We start from the raw sequence: 15,472 nt of genomic DNA, 5'->3' as shown, positions 1-15,472 counted from the left end.
CAGACAACCTGCACCAGTCACTGTCAACCACATCAGATTGTGAAAATTCATGCTCCATTACTTGAGCCGTTTTCCCATTGTGTTCCACTTGAGCAGTATCAGAGCCGCCCTGCATCACTGCCAGCTCCAACACAGGGAGTCCTCGTGAGGTTTCCTGGCACAACTCTGTGGCACTGCTTGTGGTTACCATGGGAGACACCAAACCATCAACATTGTCAGTAATACACTTTTCATCATCATTATCCACCTTTCTGCCTTGTAAAAGCTGTGTTAGAACATTAGCAGTATGAGATTGTAGGATATTTAATACATTGCTTTTCACCTCATGTGAAACACACTTGTCAGTCGGGGCGGCGACACAGTTGTCCTGGGAAACCGAGCTCAGACACCATGAGCTGCTGGGTGCAGTGGTGTAGCGTGGGGGGGGGGGGGGGGGGGGGCGATTCCCCAGGCGCAGAATTTTGTGGGGTGCAGTGGCAGGTTACCTGCAGCTCTTCTCCTGCACTGTAAGCTCTTCCACTTCGCTATGAGAAAATTGCAGTGCAGTCCCGGCTTAGGCGGCTCCAGCGGGGACACTGACACACTGAGTAAATGTACACTGAAGACCATCCGTGATGATCCCAGGGATTGGGACCGTGCGGAGACTGGGGGGGGGCGGGGGGAAAGCCGGCTCACGAGGCATCCTCTCCATTAAACGCCACTCCCCCACACGAGGTCAAGGATCCCGGCCCGTGCGACATGCTGTCCATCCACTAAGCCCGCCCCAGCGCCCAGACTTCCAACCACCGCCGCTTCTCCCGAATCCTGCCTGTTCCTGCTAGGTGGCCCAGTACTCTGACCCTGCACCAACCACCCCAGGACTGGAGGAAACCAGGGCCAGGAGGAAGAGGCTAAGACATCATCCATACAGACAGAAGCCCCTCCTTACCGGCAGCTGCATGGACATTATGAGTAATCCTCTACAGAGGAAAGCTCTGTACGGGATAATGGCAGCCGGGGGGCTGAGCTCTGAACTGCAATCTATGGAAAAGAGAGCTTTATATTTGGGGGGGGGGGGGGACCCTCAACCCTGGACACCACAAACAGCACATCCCCTCAACCCTGCACACCACACACAGCGCACACCCCAACCCTGCATTCCATACAAAGCGCATCTCTAAGCTTTGCACTCCCTACACAGAGCACCCCTCAACCCCAATTGCTAATAATTAGTTCTTCTTTTCGGTATATTGGTGAGTCTCGTCACTTCCGCAGTCTGTGGTCTGCAGGCAGTGAGATGATGTGCTGTAACCTTAAGCAACAAATCAGTGGGTTGTAATGATGTACTGCAATGTCTAGTAACCAATTAGGGAGCATTAATAATGTGCAGTAACCTCTAGCAGCCAGTGAGTGGTAATGATGTGCATTAACCTTCAGCAACCAGTGAACAGTAATGATCTGCTGTAAACTCTAGCAAGCAATCAGTGAGCAATAATAATTTGCAGTAACCTCTTGCAACCAGTTTGTATTAATGATGTGCAGTAACCTCTGGCAAACAATGGGTAAGTGGTAATTATGTGCAGTATCATCTAGCAACCAATCAGTGAGCAATAATAATGTGTGTAGTGGGCAGTGTAGGAATCAGGTGGGTCAGCATAGGAATCAGGTAGGTTAGTATAGTGGTCAGGTAGTTCGGTGTAGGAATCAGGTTGGTAGGTACTACTGTACTAGCGGAAGAGACTCAGAGTGCTAAAAATCCGTGGGTTAGGGGGCGCAAATCTCTTGCCCTACCCCGGGCACTGACAACCCACGCTACGCCACTGCCTGGGTGGTCTCCAGGGATACCACTGCTACACCTGCCATAGTTTCCAGGGGCAACAGCACACATTTCTCAGTGGTCACCCCTGACATTTCTGGCTGCAATCTCACATTTTTAATTGCATTAGTAAGAAACACATTATATTAATTTTTACCGCTTGTCTTCCTGCTACACAGTACACTGCCTGAAGACAAGTCCTTACCAGTCCCCAAGCTTGCTGCAGGTTCAGCTTCAAACTGGGCTTTGCTACTACACAAGGTGTTCACTTGCCGCAAGTCTCTGAAAGCAATTGTTTTCACTGGACTTATTCCCACTTCATAGGGAATAGTCCCATAACCAGTCTCTCTCACATTTGTAACTGCAACAGTCTTACCATTCCATTTGGCAGGTGTTGAAAGCTTCAATTGAGGGTGTTGTCCCTTCTTTGCTGTGCTCTCACAAGCTAATGCCCTCACATGGACACAGGGCAACATTACATCCTTCTTGGATTTTCCTACATCTCCTGCAGGCCAAAACAGATTTCCTGTTGCCAGGGGTAACAGACCCACACACACATGGTCATACCCCTTGCGGGATGCTGGATACTGGGCCTTCTTCTATAGGCTGACCACTTCACACAAGCAGCCATAACTTGAAACCACTGGTTTCTTGTGCTCTCCATCACCCCCTGCAGGCTGAACAAAATTTCCTTCAAAGTTGCCAGGGGTGACAACAAACACTTTTGCACAAACCTCTTTACTCAGAATTTGGGCCACCTCTCTGCTGTAGCTCCTCCTTTCTGCAAAGAGACTTTCTCCGGTTGCTAGGGGAGACCACATTCTCCCCGCTGATCTTTTCCAGCGCTCTATATATTGGATTGCTCCTAGGAAATGGTCGTAGTCATCTCAGTTATGATACATCCCACGGTACACCTCTTGGTACTCCTCCATCAGAAAAGGTTGCACCAACTCAACCTAGTGACTTTTGGGCCATTCTCTGTAGGAAGCAATCATTGCAAAATCCTTCAAAAAATCTTCAACACGTTCAGAAGACAGCATAGGCCATATGAAGTCAACTGTATGGATTTCTGCTTTGTTGCCATGGGCACCCGCACCCATCTGCTCACTCTTTGCACTAAGTGACGGCTTGCTTTCCTTTTTCCTTTGCTCCAGTGCGGCCAAGTGCATCTTGCACCAGTCTGAGGCTTGTTCTGTCGGTAACAACCACTCCAGCCACAAGGTTCTGTCTCATCTCAGCAAACATTGCTTCCTTTTTGCGTTTTGACCACCCCCTCTCTGCAGTCAGGCACACAACACTGTAAGTGAATGAGAGCCGTCTTAATGCACACTACTGAAGTCGCTCAGACTTCAGAAAAGGTTCCTGTACTACTTCAATCCGACTTGTAGGCAACTGGTACCCATGGATATCAATGGAGGTCGCCTCCAAGTCGGATCTCCATCTATACGGCGGCGACTCTCACAGAATTATCAGCTCTCAAAAGGGAACTCCACGCCAAATTTATTAAAAATTCTCCCCTTCCGAGAGCATACCAGGCCCTTAGGTCTGGTATGGATTTAAAGGGGGAACCCCTACGCCAAAAAAACGGCGTGTGGGTCCCCCCAGATCCATACCAGACCCTTATCTGAGCACGCTACCCGGCCGGCCAGGAAAGGGGGTGGGGACAAGCGAGCGCCCCCCCCCCCTCCTACCAGGCCGTGTGCCCTCAAGATGGGGGTGCCTTGGGGAAGGGGGGCCGTACGGCCCCCCCACCCCAAAGCACCTTGTCCCCATGTTGATGAGGACAAGGGCCTCTTCCCGACAACCCTGGCCGTTGGTTGTCGGGGTCTGCGGGCAAGGGGCTTATCGGAATCCGGGGGGCCCCGGATCCCGGCCCCCCACCCTATGTTAATGAGTATGGGGTACAATGTACCCCTACCCATTCACCTGTGGAAAAAAAAGTAAAAATAAAACACAACACACAAGGGTTAAAATAGTTTATTGCACAGCTCCGGGGGTCTTCTTCCATCTTCGGGGGTCTTCTCACCGGACTCCTCTGCTATCTTCTGCTCTTTCGCTAGCTCTTTCACTAGCGGAAGAGCCCGGTTTTCTTCTTCGCCGCCAACCTCTTCTTCCGACTTCGGGGGTCTTGTCCCCCTCTTCGGTTCTTCTTGCCGGGCCAACGCGCCTTCTTCTAGCGCTTTTACGAGCGGTGGCCCGGTCTTCTGTCGCCGCTGCCGCAGTCTTCTGTTCAGCATCCTCTGGGACTGACATCATAATGGGCAGGGACATCATCCGGTGACGTCCCTATATAAGTCGACGCACGCCGCGTCCCTGCCTTTGTGACCGGAGACAGCGACGAGGCAACATCTCCAGAAGAAAAGAACAGAAGAATAGAAGACTAGAAGACGGCGGCAGCGGCGACAGAAGACCGGGCCACCGTTTGTAAAAGAGCTAAAAGAAGGCGCGGTGGCCCGGCAAGAAGAACCGAAGAGGGGAACAAGACCCCCGAAGAGGGGGACAAGACCCCCGAAGTCGGAAGAAGAGGACGGCGGCGAAGAAGAAAGCCGGGCTCCTCCGCTAGTAAAAGAGCTAGCAGAAGATAGCGGAGGAGTCCGGCGAGAAGACCCCCGGAGCTGTGCAATAAACTATTTTAACCCTTGTGTGTTGTGTTTTATTTTTACTTTTTTTTCCCACAGGTGAATGGGTAGGGGTACATTGTACCTCATACTCATTAACATAGGGTGGGGGGCCGGGATCTGGGGGCCCCCTTATTAAAGGGGGCCCCCCGGATTCCGATAAGCCCCCTGCCCGCAGACCCTGACAACTAACGGCCAGGGTTGTTGGGAAGAGGCCCTTGTCCTCATCAACATGGGGACAAGGTGCTTTGGGGTGGGGGGGCCGCGCGGTCCCCCCTTCCCCAAGGCACGCGGCCTGGAACGGCTCAGGAGTGGGGGGGCGCTCGCTCGTCCCCACCCCCTTTCCTGGCCGGCCAGCGTGCTTGGATAAAGGTCTGGTATGGATCTGGGGGGGACTCCCACGCCGTATTTTCAGCGTAGGGGGTTCCCCTTCAAATCCATACCAGACCTAAGGGCCTGGTATGCTCTGGAAGGGGGAACCCATGCGGTTTCTTTTTTTTTTAAATTTGGTGTGGAGTTCCCCCTTGAGAGCTCATTCTCTGATTGGCCATGGCAAAAGTTGCCTGGCCTGGGGCAACTTAAAGTCGTGTTGTAAGTCGCCCCAAGTCGTGTTCAAGTTATGTCCAAGTTTCCTCCAAAAGTCGTGTTGAAAGTAGTGTTGCCCCTGTGTGAACCGAGCCCAAGAGTCTTTTTGGTATTTAATAAATATTACTCTCGTTTTTTTAAACCCACTACACTATTGGGATGCATTTCTTCTCTTTTCCCCCCTTGCTGTGGTGCCCTACCAGAGCATATCAGGACGGCCTGTTGGAGGATTTATTCAGCTGGAGAAGTGCCTGTGGTTCTATTTAACAGTGTATGTTTACATAACGAGTCCCCAATAAGAAGCTGGAAAGATCTTCATTTATCTATTGATGCATTTTACTTCATATACATAAGGTGAGAGTTCTGTGAGACTAGTGGTTGAAGAAGGAATCTGAGGAGTCATTTATGGATATTATTATACCACATATTTACCCATATCAACAGGACGTTAATTAGTGGTCCTCGTTTTTATCCACGGATTTAAATAATCTTCCTCCAAGGATTTGACACACTTTGGACATTTTTATGCACATACTGTGAAGGCACTTTATAGTGTTGCACTTTGACAGTGGATTGCTTTAGAATTCGTTTTAGAAACCGTGCGATAGAGAGATATAGATATACACCCATATACATACATACACACACACACACACACACACACACACACACACACACACAATCCAGGGAAGCAACTATCAACACAGAGAAGACCCTTCCCAAAGTAGAGTAGATGGGCGACAGTCAGGAAGGGTAGAGGGGAAAGTGCCAGGGAGCCAGTCCTGGGCTGGAATATCCCAATAAGTATGCTCTGTTGCGCGACTTTTGTGAAACCAGTCAGGGACCAGTCCTGCTGGAGCTGAGCGAATCCCCTAGCTCCCAGGGGAATAACTCCTCCAGTGAGGGTGGGAGTAAAGCCAAGGGAAAATAAAGATTCTGGTGGTAGGGGACGCCATTCTTAGAAGGCCAGAGAGGGCAATCTGTCACAAAGACCTGAAGCAACAAAATGTATGTTGTCTACCGGGCACCGCACATCACGGATCCGGTGAACATATTACTGGGAGGGGTTGGGGAAGATCCGGCTGTCATGGTGCACTATTAGCACCAATGACAAATTCAGGGGAGGATTGTGTGTCCCAAAAAAAAAAAAAAACGATTTTAGGGACTTGGGAGCTAAATTGAGGAAAAGGATCCGAAAGGTAGTATTCTCAGAAATACTACCAGTACCTCGAGCCATATCAGAAAGGCAGAGGGAGATAAGGGAAGGGAAGTAAACTAGTGCCTGAGGAGCTGGTGTAGTAAGGAGGGGTTTGGGTTCCTGGAGAACTGGCCCGACTTCTCAGGTCTGTCACCAGCTCTATAAAAAAAGGAAAGACTGCACCTAAATGAGTGAAGATGGCCGAAAAGTTAGAGGGTCTTATAAACTAGGCGATGGGGGGGGGGGGGGGTAGAGGTAGCGTAGAACATATTCCAGAGGGTAGTATTGGGGGCATTAGTGGTAGGTTGACTAAACCCAAGTAAAGTATAGTAACAAGTCCTATTTGCAACCTCAGAACACCCAATAAAGGAGACAGTATGCGACCGGTCTAAACAACGTGGCATGTTCACCAACGCCAGGAGTCTGCCGGACAAGATGGGAGAACCAGAGCTACTGTTTGAGGAGGATTTTAATGGAATTTCAGAGACTTGTTTCAACAGCTCTCATAATTAGCTGGCAACCATTCAACGGTATTCCCTGTACTAAAGGGATAGAGAGGGTAAAAAAAGGAGAGGGGTATGCCTGTATATCAAAAATGATGTACAAGTGAATGTGAGAGATAACATCACTAAGGGAGCAAGGGAGGAGGTGTAATCCTTATGGGTAGAGCTGCAAAGGGGAAAGTAATACTGGGAGAAGGCTATAAGCCCCCTGACCAGAGGGAGGAGGCAGACCTCTTATCACAATTTGGATTAGTAGTTTGGCGTTTGTGAAGTCTCAAGGGATGAGCGGCAGATTAATAGGCGGAGGGAGGGTGGTCATCAAATCTCCATGTACTCATGCATAGTGAATTTTGACAAAAAATAAATAAATAAATAAAAAACTTGCATAGTGCAGTAATGTTAAGAGATATTTAATTGTATCTAGTAAAGATTAAAAACACTCATATTTGTGAAGTAGAAAACAGGCTTATTCAAATTTGTCGCAAATGGCGTGATGCGGTTAGTGAGGTCCAGTCGACACGTTTCGTCCTCTAAGACGTCATCTGGGGTATCATGATGCTTCGAAGCAGGGACCTGCCGTATTTACTATAAAGCTACTCACGACGTGAGAGGCATATGCCTTTTCAAGTCTGAGTTTCGGTAAGCCTCATTCCTAAGGGTGGTGGTGTTGTCAGCAATCCCTCTTTTCGGGCACCGTAAGGTTTTATCACTTAACTACATGGAAGTAGTTACTACTCACACTGACTTTTCTTCACATTCTCTGGAATTGTTTTTTTAATGTGTACATCCATTTGGGATCTATACTAGTACCACTTCTTTATTAATCTTGTATCAATATAAGATTATTCACTTTGCACTTTATTGTGATTTTTTGACGATATAGTTTTCACAGGTATACACATATAAATTTCAGCGCAACATTTTTTCTCTTTTCTATTTCTATATTTAACCGTCAGTCTTTTAGTGATGTTTGCAGCTTTTTTTAGATGTAGGTTTTAGTCACAGCACAGTATTCACTTTGATTTTTTAGCTCAAATAGAGAGAAATGGGAGATTAATCTATTCTCTAGTTCAAATGCAGCAAGAGGTGTGTAGATGGCCGACTCTGGATTGCTCCCGGCTCATAACAAAGCTAGAAGGGTCTCTGTAGACAGTAAAAACAAAGAGAGCAGTGCAATCCAAGTGCAGAGTGATAAAAAACATTTTGATATAGGACAGACAATTTTAAACTCACAAGATTTTAGAGATTACAGCGCATGTGACATGGTATAGGAAATTCATCCACTCCTGGGGGGAAGGCGGTCGGCTCACAAGTGGAGAGGCAGCTAATGTTCCCGGATGCGCTGGTGGCTCCCAATGCTTCTTGGTTCTCAGATTTGGCTCAGGGGCGGCTTCTGGATGGTGAGAGTGGGGAGGAGCACGCTGTAGCGCCAGTACTCCTAACGAGTACACGCTATGTTTAAATTTAGCTTTTGCTCAAAACTGTAATGAGTTTTGGGACTAATTGTGCCAAATTGTACTTTGGCATCAGTTTGGCTGGGCTGTATAGAAGTTCTGCCTGGTCATAGGTGGGGTTGTACACCTGTGAGGTTATGGAACGCAGTCTGGTTGGACGCATTGGATACCAATCTATCTCGGAACCAATCAGTGGGCGCGTTTGTCTCACTGTGTAATACGGGAAGGGTTACTTAAGGTGCCAAAGTCACGTGGTTCTGGGTTCCGGTCCAAAAGTTGTTGCTGACTCCGTAGTCCTGGTCCTCCTGACCAGCCCCCAGGGGCCCTCAAGGAATGGGGTGCGGATCCATCCATTTCAGAGCCTCAGAACTGGCTAGCTCAAGGTGCAGTAACTGGAAGGAGGATTCTAAGGTGTTCCGGTACCGACTCGGGTTTGGAGAGGCCCAGCAATGCTACACACGACCAGGGGAGGACTCTTCAGTGAGAGAGCCATGCACAAGGCTGACTGCTCGGCAAGTGCCTGGAAGCTGAGCTGCCGTGGACATTGATTGAATCCACAATTCTTACAGTATCGCCGGTCCGGCTGAAAGATTCTGGTACAGCAAGAAAAGTTCCTACTTCTACCCTTCCAGTTATAACCAAGTTTCCAACCAAGTCTGTGTGAGAGACTTTGAATGCTGAAATGACCTGTTGGCTGCTAAACCCAAACTTAAGGATTTAGCCAACAGTTAAAGAGTCCAGTTGCGAGCGGCTGTTCCCTGGATTGTGTACATAGACCAGAGACTTTTGTTGAAGTCAGCAGTTCCAAGCACCTGAGCTAAACTCTACCCTGATACCCTCTATTCCCAATTCAGAGACTGAATCGTTCAACCGTTTTATGCAAAATTAAAAAATCCTAACAAGGAATTTGACCGTCGGTCTCTACAGTTACTGGGTTATCAGCCATGGGAACCCCTAGAAGAGGACAACGAATACGAGCTGGAGGAGGTAATCGGTAAGCACAGAAAAATTCAGCAGCTCCTTTGGGGGTTAGTGCTACAGCGCATTCAAAGCATGTGTGCTCCTTCATCAGGCAAATATTTTGTCTGATGAAGGAGCATGCATGCTGAAGGAGCAGGATACAGTCGTCATTGCTAAAATCTTGTATATAGTCCCTTACCATCCCCTCCAAGACTGCCTTCCTTCAGGAGTGGATGAACTTCCTATACCATTTCACATGCGCTGTAATCTCTACAATCTTGTGAGTTTAAAATAGTCTGTACTATATTAAAATGTTTTTATCATGCTGCACTTGGATGGCTCTGCTCTCTTCTTTGTTTTAACCTTAAACTGTGTAGAGGTGTTCTTTACTGTAAGAGCAGTTAGGATGTGGAATTCCCCTCCTAAGGCTGTGGTCTCAGCGGGTGGCATTGATAATTTCAAAAAAATTTTAGTTAAGCACCTGAACGACCACAACATATAGGGATATACAAGGTAATCCTGACATATAATCACACACATAGGTTGGACTTAGGGCTGCAACTAACGTTTATTTTCATAATCGATTAGTTGGCCGATTATTGTTTCGATTAATCGATTAATAACCTTTAAAAAAAAAAAAAAAAAGTGTGTCAAATTGACGTTCATTTTCAACCACAGTGACGGGACAATTTGGAAATAATAGAAAACGTCTTAGTCAAAGGAATTTTCAGACAGTGTATGTGGTTTCCGTTCAGAAATTACATTAAATTTTAAAAACAGAATGTTAAAAACAAGTGAAAATTTCAAACAAAATTCTTTCATTCAGCGAATGTACAAAGATTTTTCGTCTCAATATTCTCATCTGAAAAATTGATCGGTGTGGCCAGCATAAGGCTCAGTACCCACCTATGCAGTTTGCTTTTGATCTGTTTCTGCAGTTCTTTTTGCTGTATGTTTTGATTTTTGTGCACGTGATTTTACTGCAATTTGCATTTTTGCATATTTTTTTTGGGCAGATTAAAAAAACACAAATTGCTGCAAAAACCCATTACATGCTTTTCTGCAGCTTTTCCATTGAAGTGTATTGAACCAATAAAGCACAATTTTGCGTTAAAAGTCCCTGACACTTTCTGATGTAAACGTGTCCCATAGGAAACCATGTAAATGAACTGTAGCGCATTTCTGCAAAAAGCACCAATAAACACATAGATGTGAAGCACATCTAAGACATTTAGCAACATAATGGGGTTAAAAAAACTAAAATGAGCCCTTTATAGTATAAAAAAAAGAAAAAGCAGATAATCACTACTGTAAGGAGTTCATTTTTTTACTGTAGAACAGTGAAAGTAATATTTACAGTAGCGATTATTTGCTCTTTTTGTAATATAAAGGGCTAATTTTAGTTTTTTTTTAATCCCATTATGTTACTGGCCGATTAATCGATTATGAAAATAATAATCTATTAATTGTTTCAGCCCTAGTTGGACTTACTACTATGTAACTGTAAAAGTAATTGGTGCATTATACTGTAAATCACAATGAACTTTGTAAACCACTATGCTTTCCCTTGAGAGCACTTTTATCCCAGTGTGTATTCTACATGCAAACACTCCATTTGCTTGTTAAAGTGATATTAGAGGCAAAGAAAAAAAAAAAAAAAAAAAAAAAAAACACACGACACACACACCCCAAAAAAATACATCATACTTACCTGCTCTGTGCAGCGGTTTTGCACAGAGCAGCCCAGATCCTTCTCTTCTCGGGTCCACCACCGGCGCTCCTGGCCCCTCCCTCCTTCCGAGAGCCCCCAGAGCAAGCAGATTGCAATGGTGGCACCCAAGCAGGCTCTTTACCAAGCCACTGTTCTGCATGTCTATTCACACAAAGAACCACAGTCGGCCCCACCCCCTCTTCTCATTGGATCCCACCCAATGGCTCCTTCTGCTGTCTCAGCCAATGAAGCAGGGTCCCTGGAGACCCGAGGTTCTCCTGCACACCGCTGTATTGCGATGGGGCTCAGGTAAGTAACAGGAGGGGGAGCTGAGGGGGGAGCTATACAGAGAGTGCACAAAGTTTAAAAAAAATAAATAAAAAAAAAAACACACCTTGAGCCTTTAGAACCACCTTTAACCTTAATTTTCCCCCTATGTAACCCATATGGATATTAACTGGTTAACAGACGCTTATTCAGTTATGATCCCAGAAACCTCCAGCCCCAGGAAACACATGATTTCCAAGAAGGCAAACTGTGGTATGGCAATTGCCATTTTCTAGGCTAATGTACTGCTGGAGAGAACAAATACTTGTCTCTAGCCATTTATATTTTAGGAGAGAACTGTTTATATTTCCTTTGCCAAGAACAAACTAAAAACAAGGAAATGATTACCTCATCAACAGGACATTCGTTAGCCTTACAAAGAGCCTCTATGATTCTGGTGTCTGTTTCAGACTGCCGTGACGTACGAGTGTTTCTGCTCTGACCGCGGCGGGAAGTTCGGGTTGGTCCATTCACAGAAAGTCCACTCACAGAGCTCTCTGCATACAAACAGTTGTGAAAATATTTAGAACATTTACCAATATGAAAAAACTTAAAATGTATTAACCATGTACCACCTGAAAAACAACATAGGGACCACTTTTAAATAATTACAAATGCAACAAAAATAAATAAAAATAAAGTATCCTTCGCCAAATCATGTGTTATACACACTGACAATCTATAGGTGTTGCATTAACCCAACATATGTAAAATGAATCCATACACAGGCACAAAATATCAGACAGGAAAATGTTCACCTTACTGGTGTACACAAGATCAAGTCAACGCATGGTAAATATGATAGAAATGTTTTTTCCATTGCTGCAATGAAAAAGGCAATAAAGTCATTGTGTAGACTTTTCTTTCCCCTATACTTCCCAAAGGGGACAGTAAGACATCAAGCTCTACTACTCAGCAACTTTGATAAACTCACGGATCGGAAATGCACGAACAATCAATTGCAATATGACATACTATATGGTTCCTTTAGAATATCAGATGGCGATTGCTTGATAAAATATTCCAAGACACACAGCAACAACTGGAACGAGATTATAAGGTCATCATCCATCTGCAAAACTTTCCCTGAGAAAAAAAAAAAAAAAAGAAAAATTATATAAAATACAAATAATTAAAGTAGTTGTAAAGGCAGTTTTTTTTTATCTTAATGCATACAATACATTAAGATAAAAAAAACTGCCTTTAAGATCAAAAAAAATAAAAAATCTGTGTGCAGCAGCCACCCCCACTAATAATTATCTGAGCCCATCTCTATCCAGCGATGTAGCAGGAGAAACTTCTCTTCCCCCCCCCCCCCCCCCCCTCAATGGCTAAGACAGCAGTGGAGTGCAATTGGCTCCCGCTGCTGTTAAAGTCAGCGAGCCAATGGGGAGAGAGCGAGATGGGGGGGGGCTAGCCCCAGCTCAGTGTCTGAATGAACACTTCGAGCTGCAGCTGGGCTCAAGTGCCCCCATAGCCAGCTGCTTGCTGTTGGGGCACTTGTCAGGGGGGAGGGGACAGGAGCACCAGCGAGAGACCCAGGAAGAGGAGGATCTTGGCTGTGCTGTGCAGTAACGATGCCCAAACAAATCTGATAAACAAATCTTTATCTGCTATTCTTCCTGGAGGGCCTATTTAGCTAGCTAAACATTTAAATTCTGCCCCCATCTTTGCAGCAGTGGCCATCCTTGAAAACATCCGCCCCTTCATGTTAAATTCCACCCCTCATCTACATGAACGTGCTTTGGCACAATCTGACTGAAAAAGGTCTTCAGTCGGCTATTGTGCACAGTCAGCGTCTCACCGGCACAACAGCGGATTGTAAAAAAAAAATAAAAAAAAATAAAAAATCAGATGTTGTGCCATTATGTACAGCGCATGCGCAGTTCGTCCAGGTGTTCCATCGAGAAATGCCCCCCATTGAATAGTGCCTGGGCTGAAGGGAGTATGCGCAATGCATGCGCCGTACATAACGTCACATTTTACCATCAGCTGTTGTGACGGCGAGATGGCACACAACAGAATTATTTATTTTTTTTGTCAGATTGTGGCCCACGCTCCCGTGGCAAGTTAATGTCCATGGTGGGCAGTAAGGATGAGCCAAACACCCCCAGTTCGGTTTGCACCAGAACCTGCGAACAGACCTAAACTTCGTGTGAACTTTAGAACCCTATTAAAGTCTGTGGGACTCGAACGTTCAAAATCTAAAGTGCTAATTTTAAAGGCTAACATGCAAGTTATTGTCCTAAAAAGTGTCTGGGGACCCGGGTCCTGCCCCAGGGGACATGTATCAATGGAAAAAAAAGTTAAAAAAAAAAAAAAACTTCAGTTTTTTGCGGGAGCAGCAATTTTAATAATGCTTAAAGTGAAACAATAAAAGTGTAATATTCATTTAAATTTCGTACCTAGGGGGTGTCTATAGTATGCCTGTAAAGGGGAGCATGTTTCCCATGCTTAGAACTGTCCCTGCACAAAGGTTCGCAGGTTTCCGTTACAGCAGAGGGGGGGCCGGGTCACACACACGTCATTGGGGAAGCCAGGCTTTCCCACTTGCGTCAGAGGGGGGCGGGGTCAGGTGACAGGTGGCCCCACCCTCCTCATAAGAAATGTCAGGCTGCCGGGATCCCGCAGTGTCTCCACCAGTGGAGACAGAGGAAGGATGGATGGACTGCGCTGGAGGGAGAGATCACCCGTCGCTGGATCAGATCAGCCATCCCTGGATAGCAAGAGTGTATTACCACCACTGGAATCTTTTTTAAATTTTTTTTATTTTTAATAAAGGACTTTTTCAAGTGTGTGTGTGTGTGTGTGTGTGTGTGTGTGTGTGTGTGTGTGTGTGTGTGTGTGTGTGTGTGTGTGTGTGTGTGTGTGTGTGTGTGTGTGTGTGTGTGTGTCTTCAACATGGTTTTACACTTTCTTTGTGAAATGGTAGTGGTACTTTTGTACCCCCTTACCATTTCAAACAGGGGTGGGGCGGGATCTGGGGGTCCCCTTGTTAAAGGGGGCAGATTCTGATAAGTCGCCGCCCGCAGACCCCCACAACCACCTGCCAGGGTTGTGGGGATGAGGCCCTTGTCCTCATCAACATGGGGACAAGGTGCTTTGAGGGGGTCACAGACCCCCAAAGCATCCTCCCAATGTTGCGGGCATGTGGCCTGGTACCGTTCAGGAGGGGGGGGCGCGCTCTCTCGTCCCCCCCCCCCCCTCGCTTTTCCTGCGGCCTGCCAGGTTGCGTGCTCGGATAAAGGGTCTGGTATGGATATTTTAGGGGGAACCCCTCTTTTTTTTTTTTTTTTTTTTTTTTTTAATTGATGCAGGGTTCCCCTTAATATACATACCAGACCTGGAGGGTCTTTATCTGAATTTTAGGGAACTCCACGCTTTATTTTTATCAATGACTTTCAATGAGTGTTCACTGTATTATGGGGAGCCAACAATTCATTATAGCCACGAGTGATTTTAAATGACTTTTTCCTGCAGAAATTACACTTTGTGCAGGGACAGTTCTAAGCACGGGAAACATGCGCCCCTTCACAGGCATACTATAGACACCCCCCAGGTACGAAATTTAAAGGAATATTACACTTTTATTGTTGTACTTTAAGCATTATTAAAATCACTGCTCCCAAAAAAACTGCAGTTTTTAAAACTTTTTTTTGCATTGATACATGTCCCCTGGGGCAGGACCCAGGTCCCCAAACACTTTTTAGAATAATAACTTGCATATTAGCCTTTAAAATTAGCACTTTAGATTTCTCCCATAGACTTGTACAGGGTGTACCGCGGCTTTTCGAATTTGCCGCGAACACCCCAAATTGTTCACTGTTCGCCGAACAGGCAATGTTCGAGTCGAACATGAGTTCGACTCGAACTCGAAGCTCATCCCTAGTGGGCAGATTTACATGGCCAGTGCTGCAAAAAAAAAAAAAAGAAAAAAAAGAAAAAAAACTTTGTGATGGGTGGATTTCTGAGCACTTTGGGGCGGAACATCACAAAATAGGATTTTTAAAACGGCTTACCTGTAAAATGTGGGTTATATCGGTGCATCAAGTGCTGGACACTGGCACGCCCCGCAAGGCGTGAATTTCCCCCATATAAGCCCTCCCATTACTGGGAGTCCTCAGTTATGTAGCCAAGCAATCAAAGTGTATAAGAAGAAGGGAGGGACCTCTGTGTCCCCTGATGTACATCAAAGAAAAGGATTTTACAGGTAAGCGGTTTTAAAAATCCTATTTTCTTTTCTTACATCAGGGAACACAGAGCCATAGTAATAACTATGTGGGATGTCCCATAGCAATGGCAACTGAAGGGGGGGGGGGGG

The 15,472-nt window shown here is 46.0% G+C and overlaps 1 protein-coding gene across 2 annotated transcripts in view; it reads right to left on the bottom strand.

The window, feature by feature from the left end:
* Positions 1-15,472, bottom strand: part of RB1 (RB transcriptional corepressor 1) — a 307,484-nt gene that overhangs the window by 253,478 nt on the left and 38,534 nt on the right. For both annotated transcript variants that reach the window (XM_077483264.1, XM_077483265.1), the window contains exons 7-8: positions 12,127-12,237; positions 11,500-11,648 (exon numbers count right to left, since the gene is read on the bottom strand). In XM_077483264.1, coding sequence (XP_077339390.1) covers positions 11,500-11,648; positions 12,127-12,237 — 260 coding nt within the window. The remainder of the gene's footprint in view (positions 1-11,499; positions 11,649-12,126; positions 12,238-15,472) is intronic.

Source organism: Lithobates pipiens, unplaced genomic scaffold (assembly GCF_037356315.1).
Source record: "Lithobates pipiens isolate NorthernLeopardFrog02 unplaced genomic scaffold, aLitPip1_a1.2 Scaffold_16, whole genome shotgun sequence".
Taxonomy (NCBI): Eukaryota; Metazoa; Chordata; class Amphibia; order Anura; family Ranidae; genus Lithobates; species Lithobates pipiens.
The sequence above is the reverse complement of the archived record's forward strand: the minus strand, read 5'-3'. Positions and strand labels throughout refer to the sequence as shown.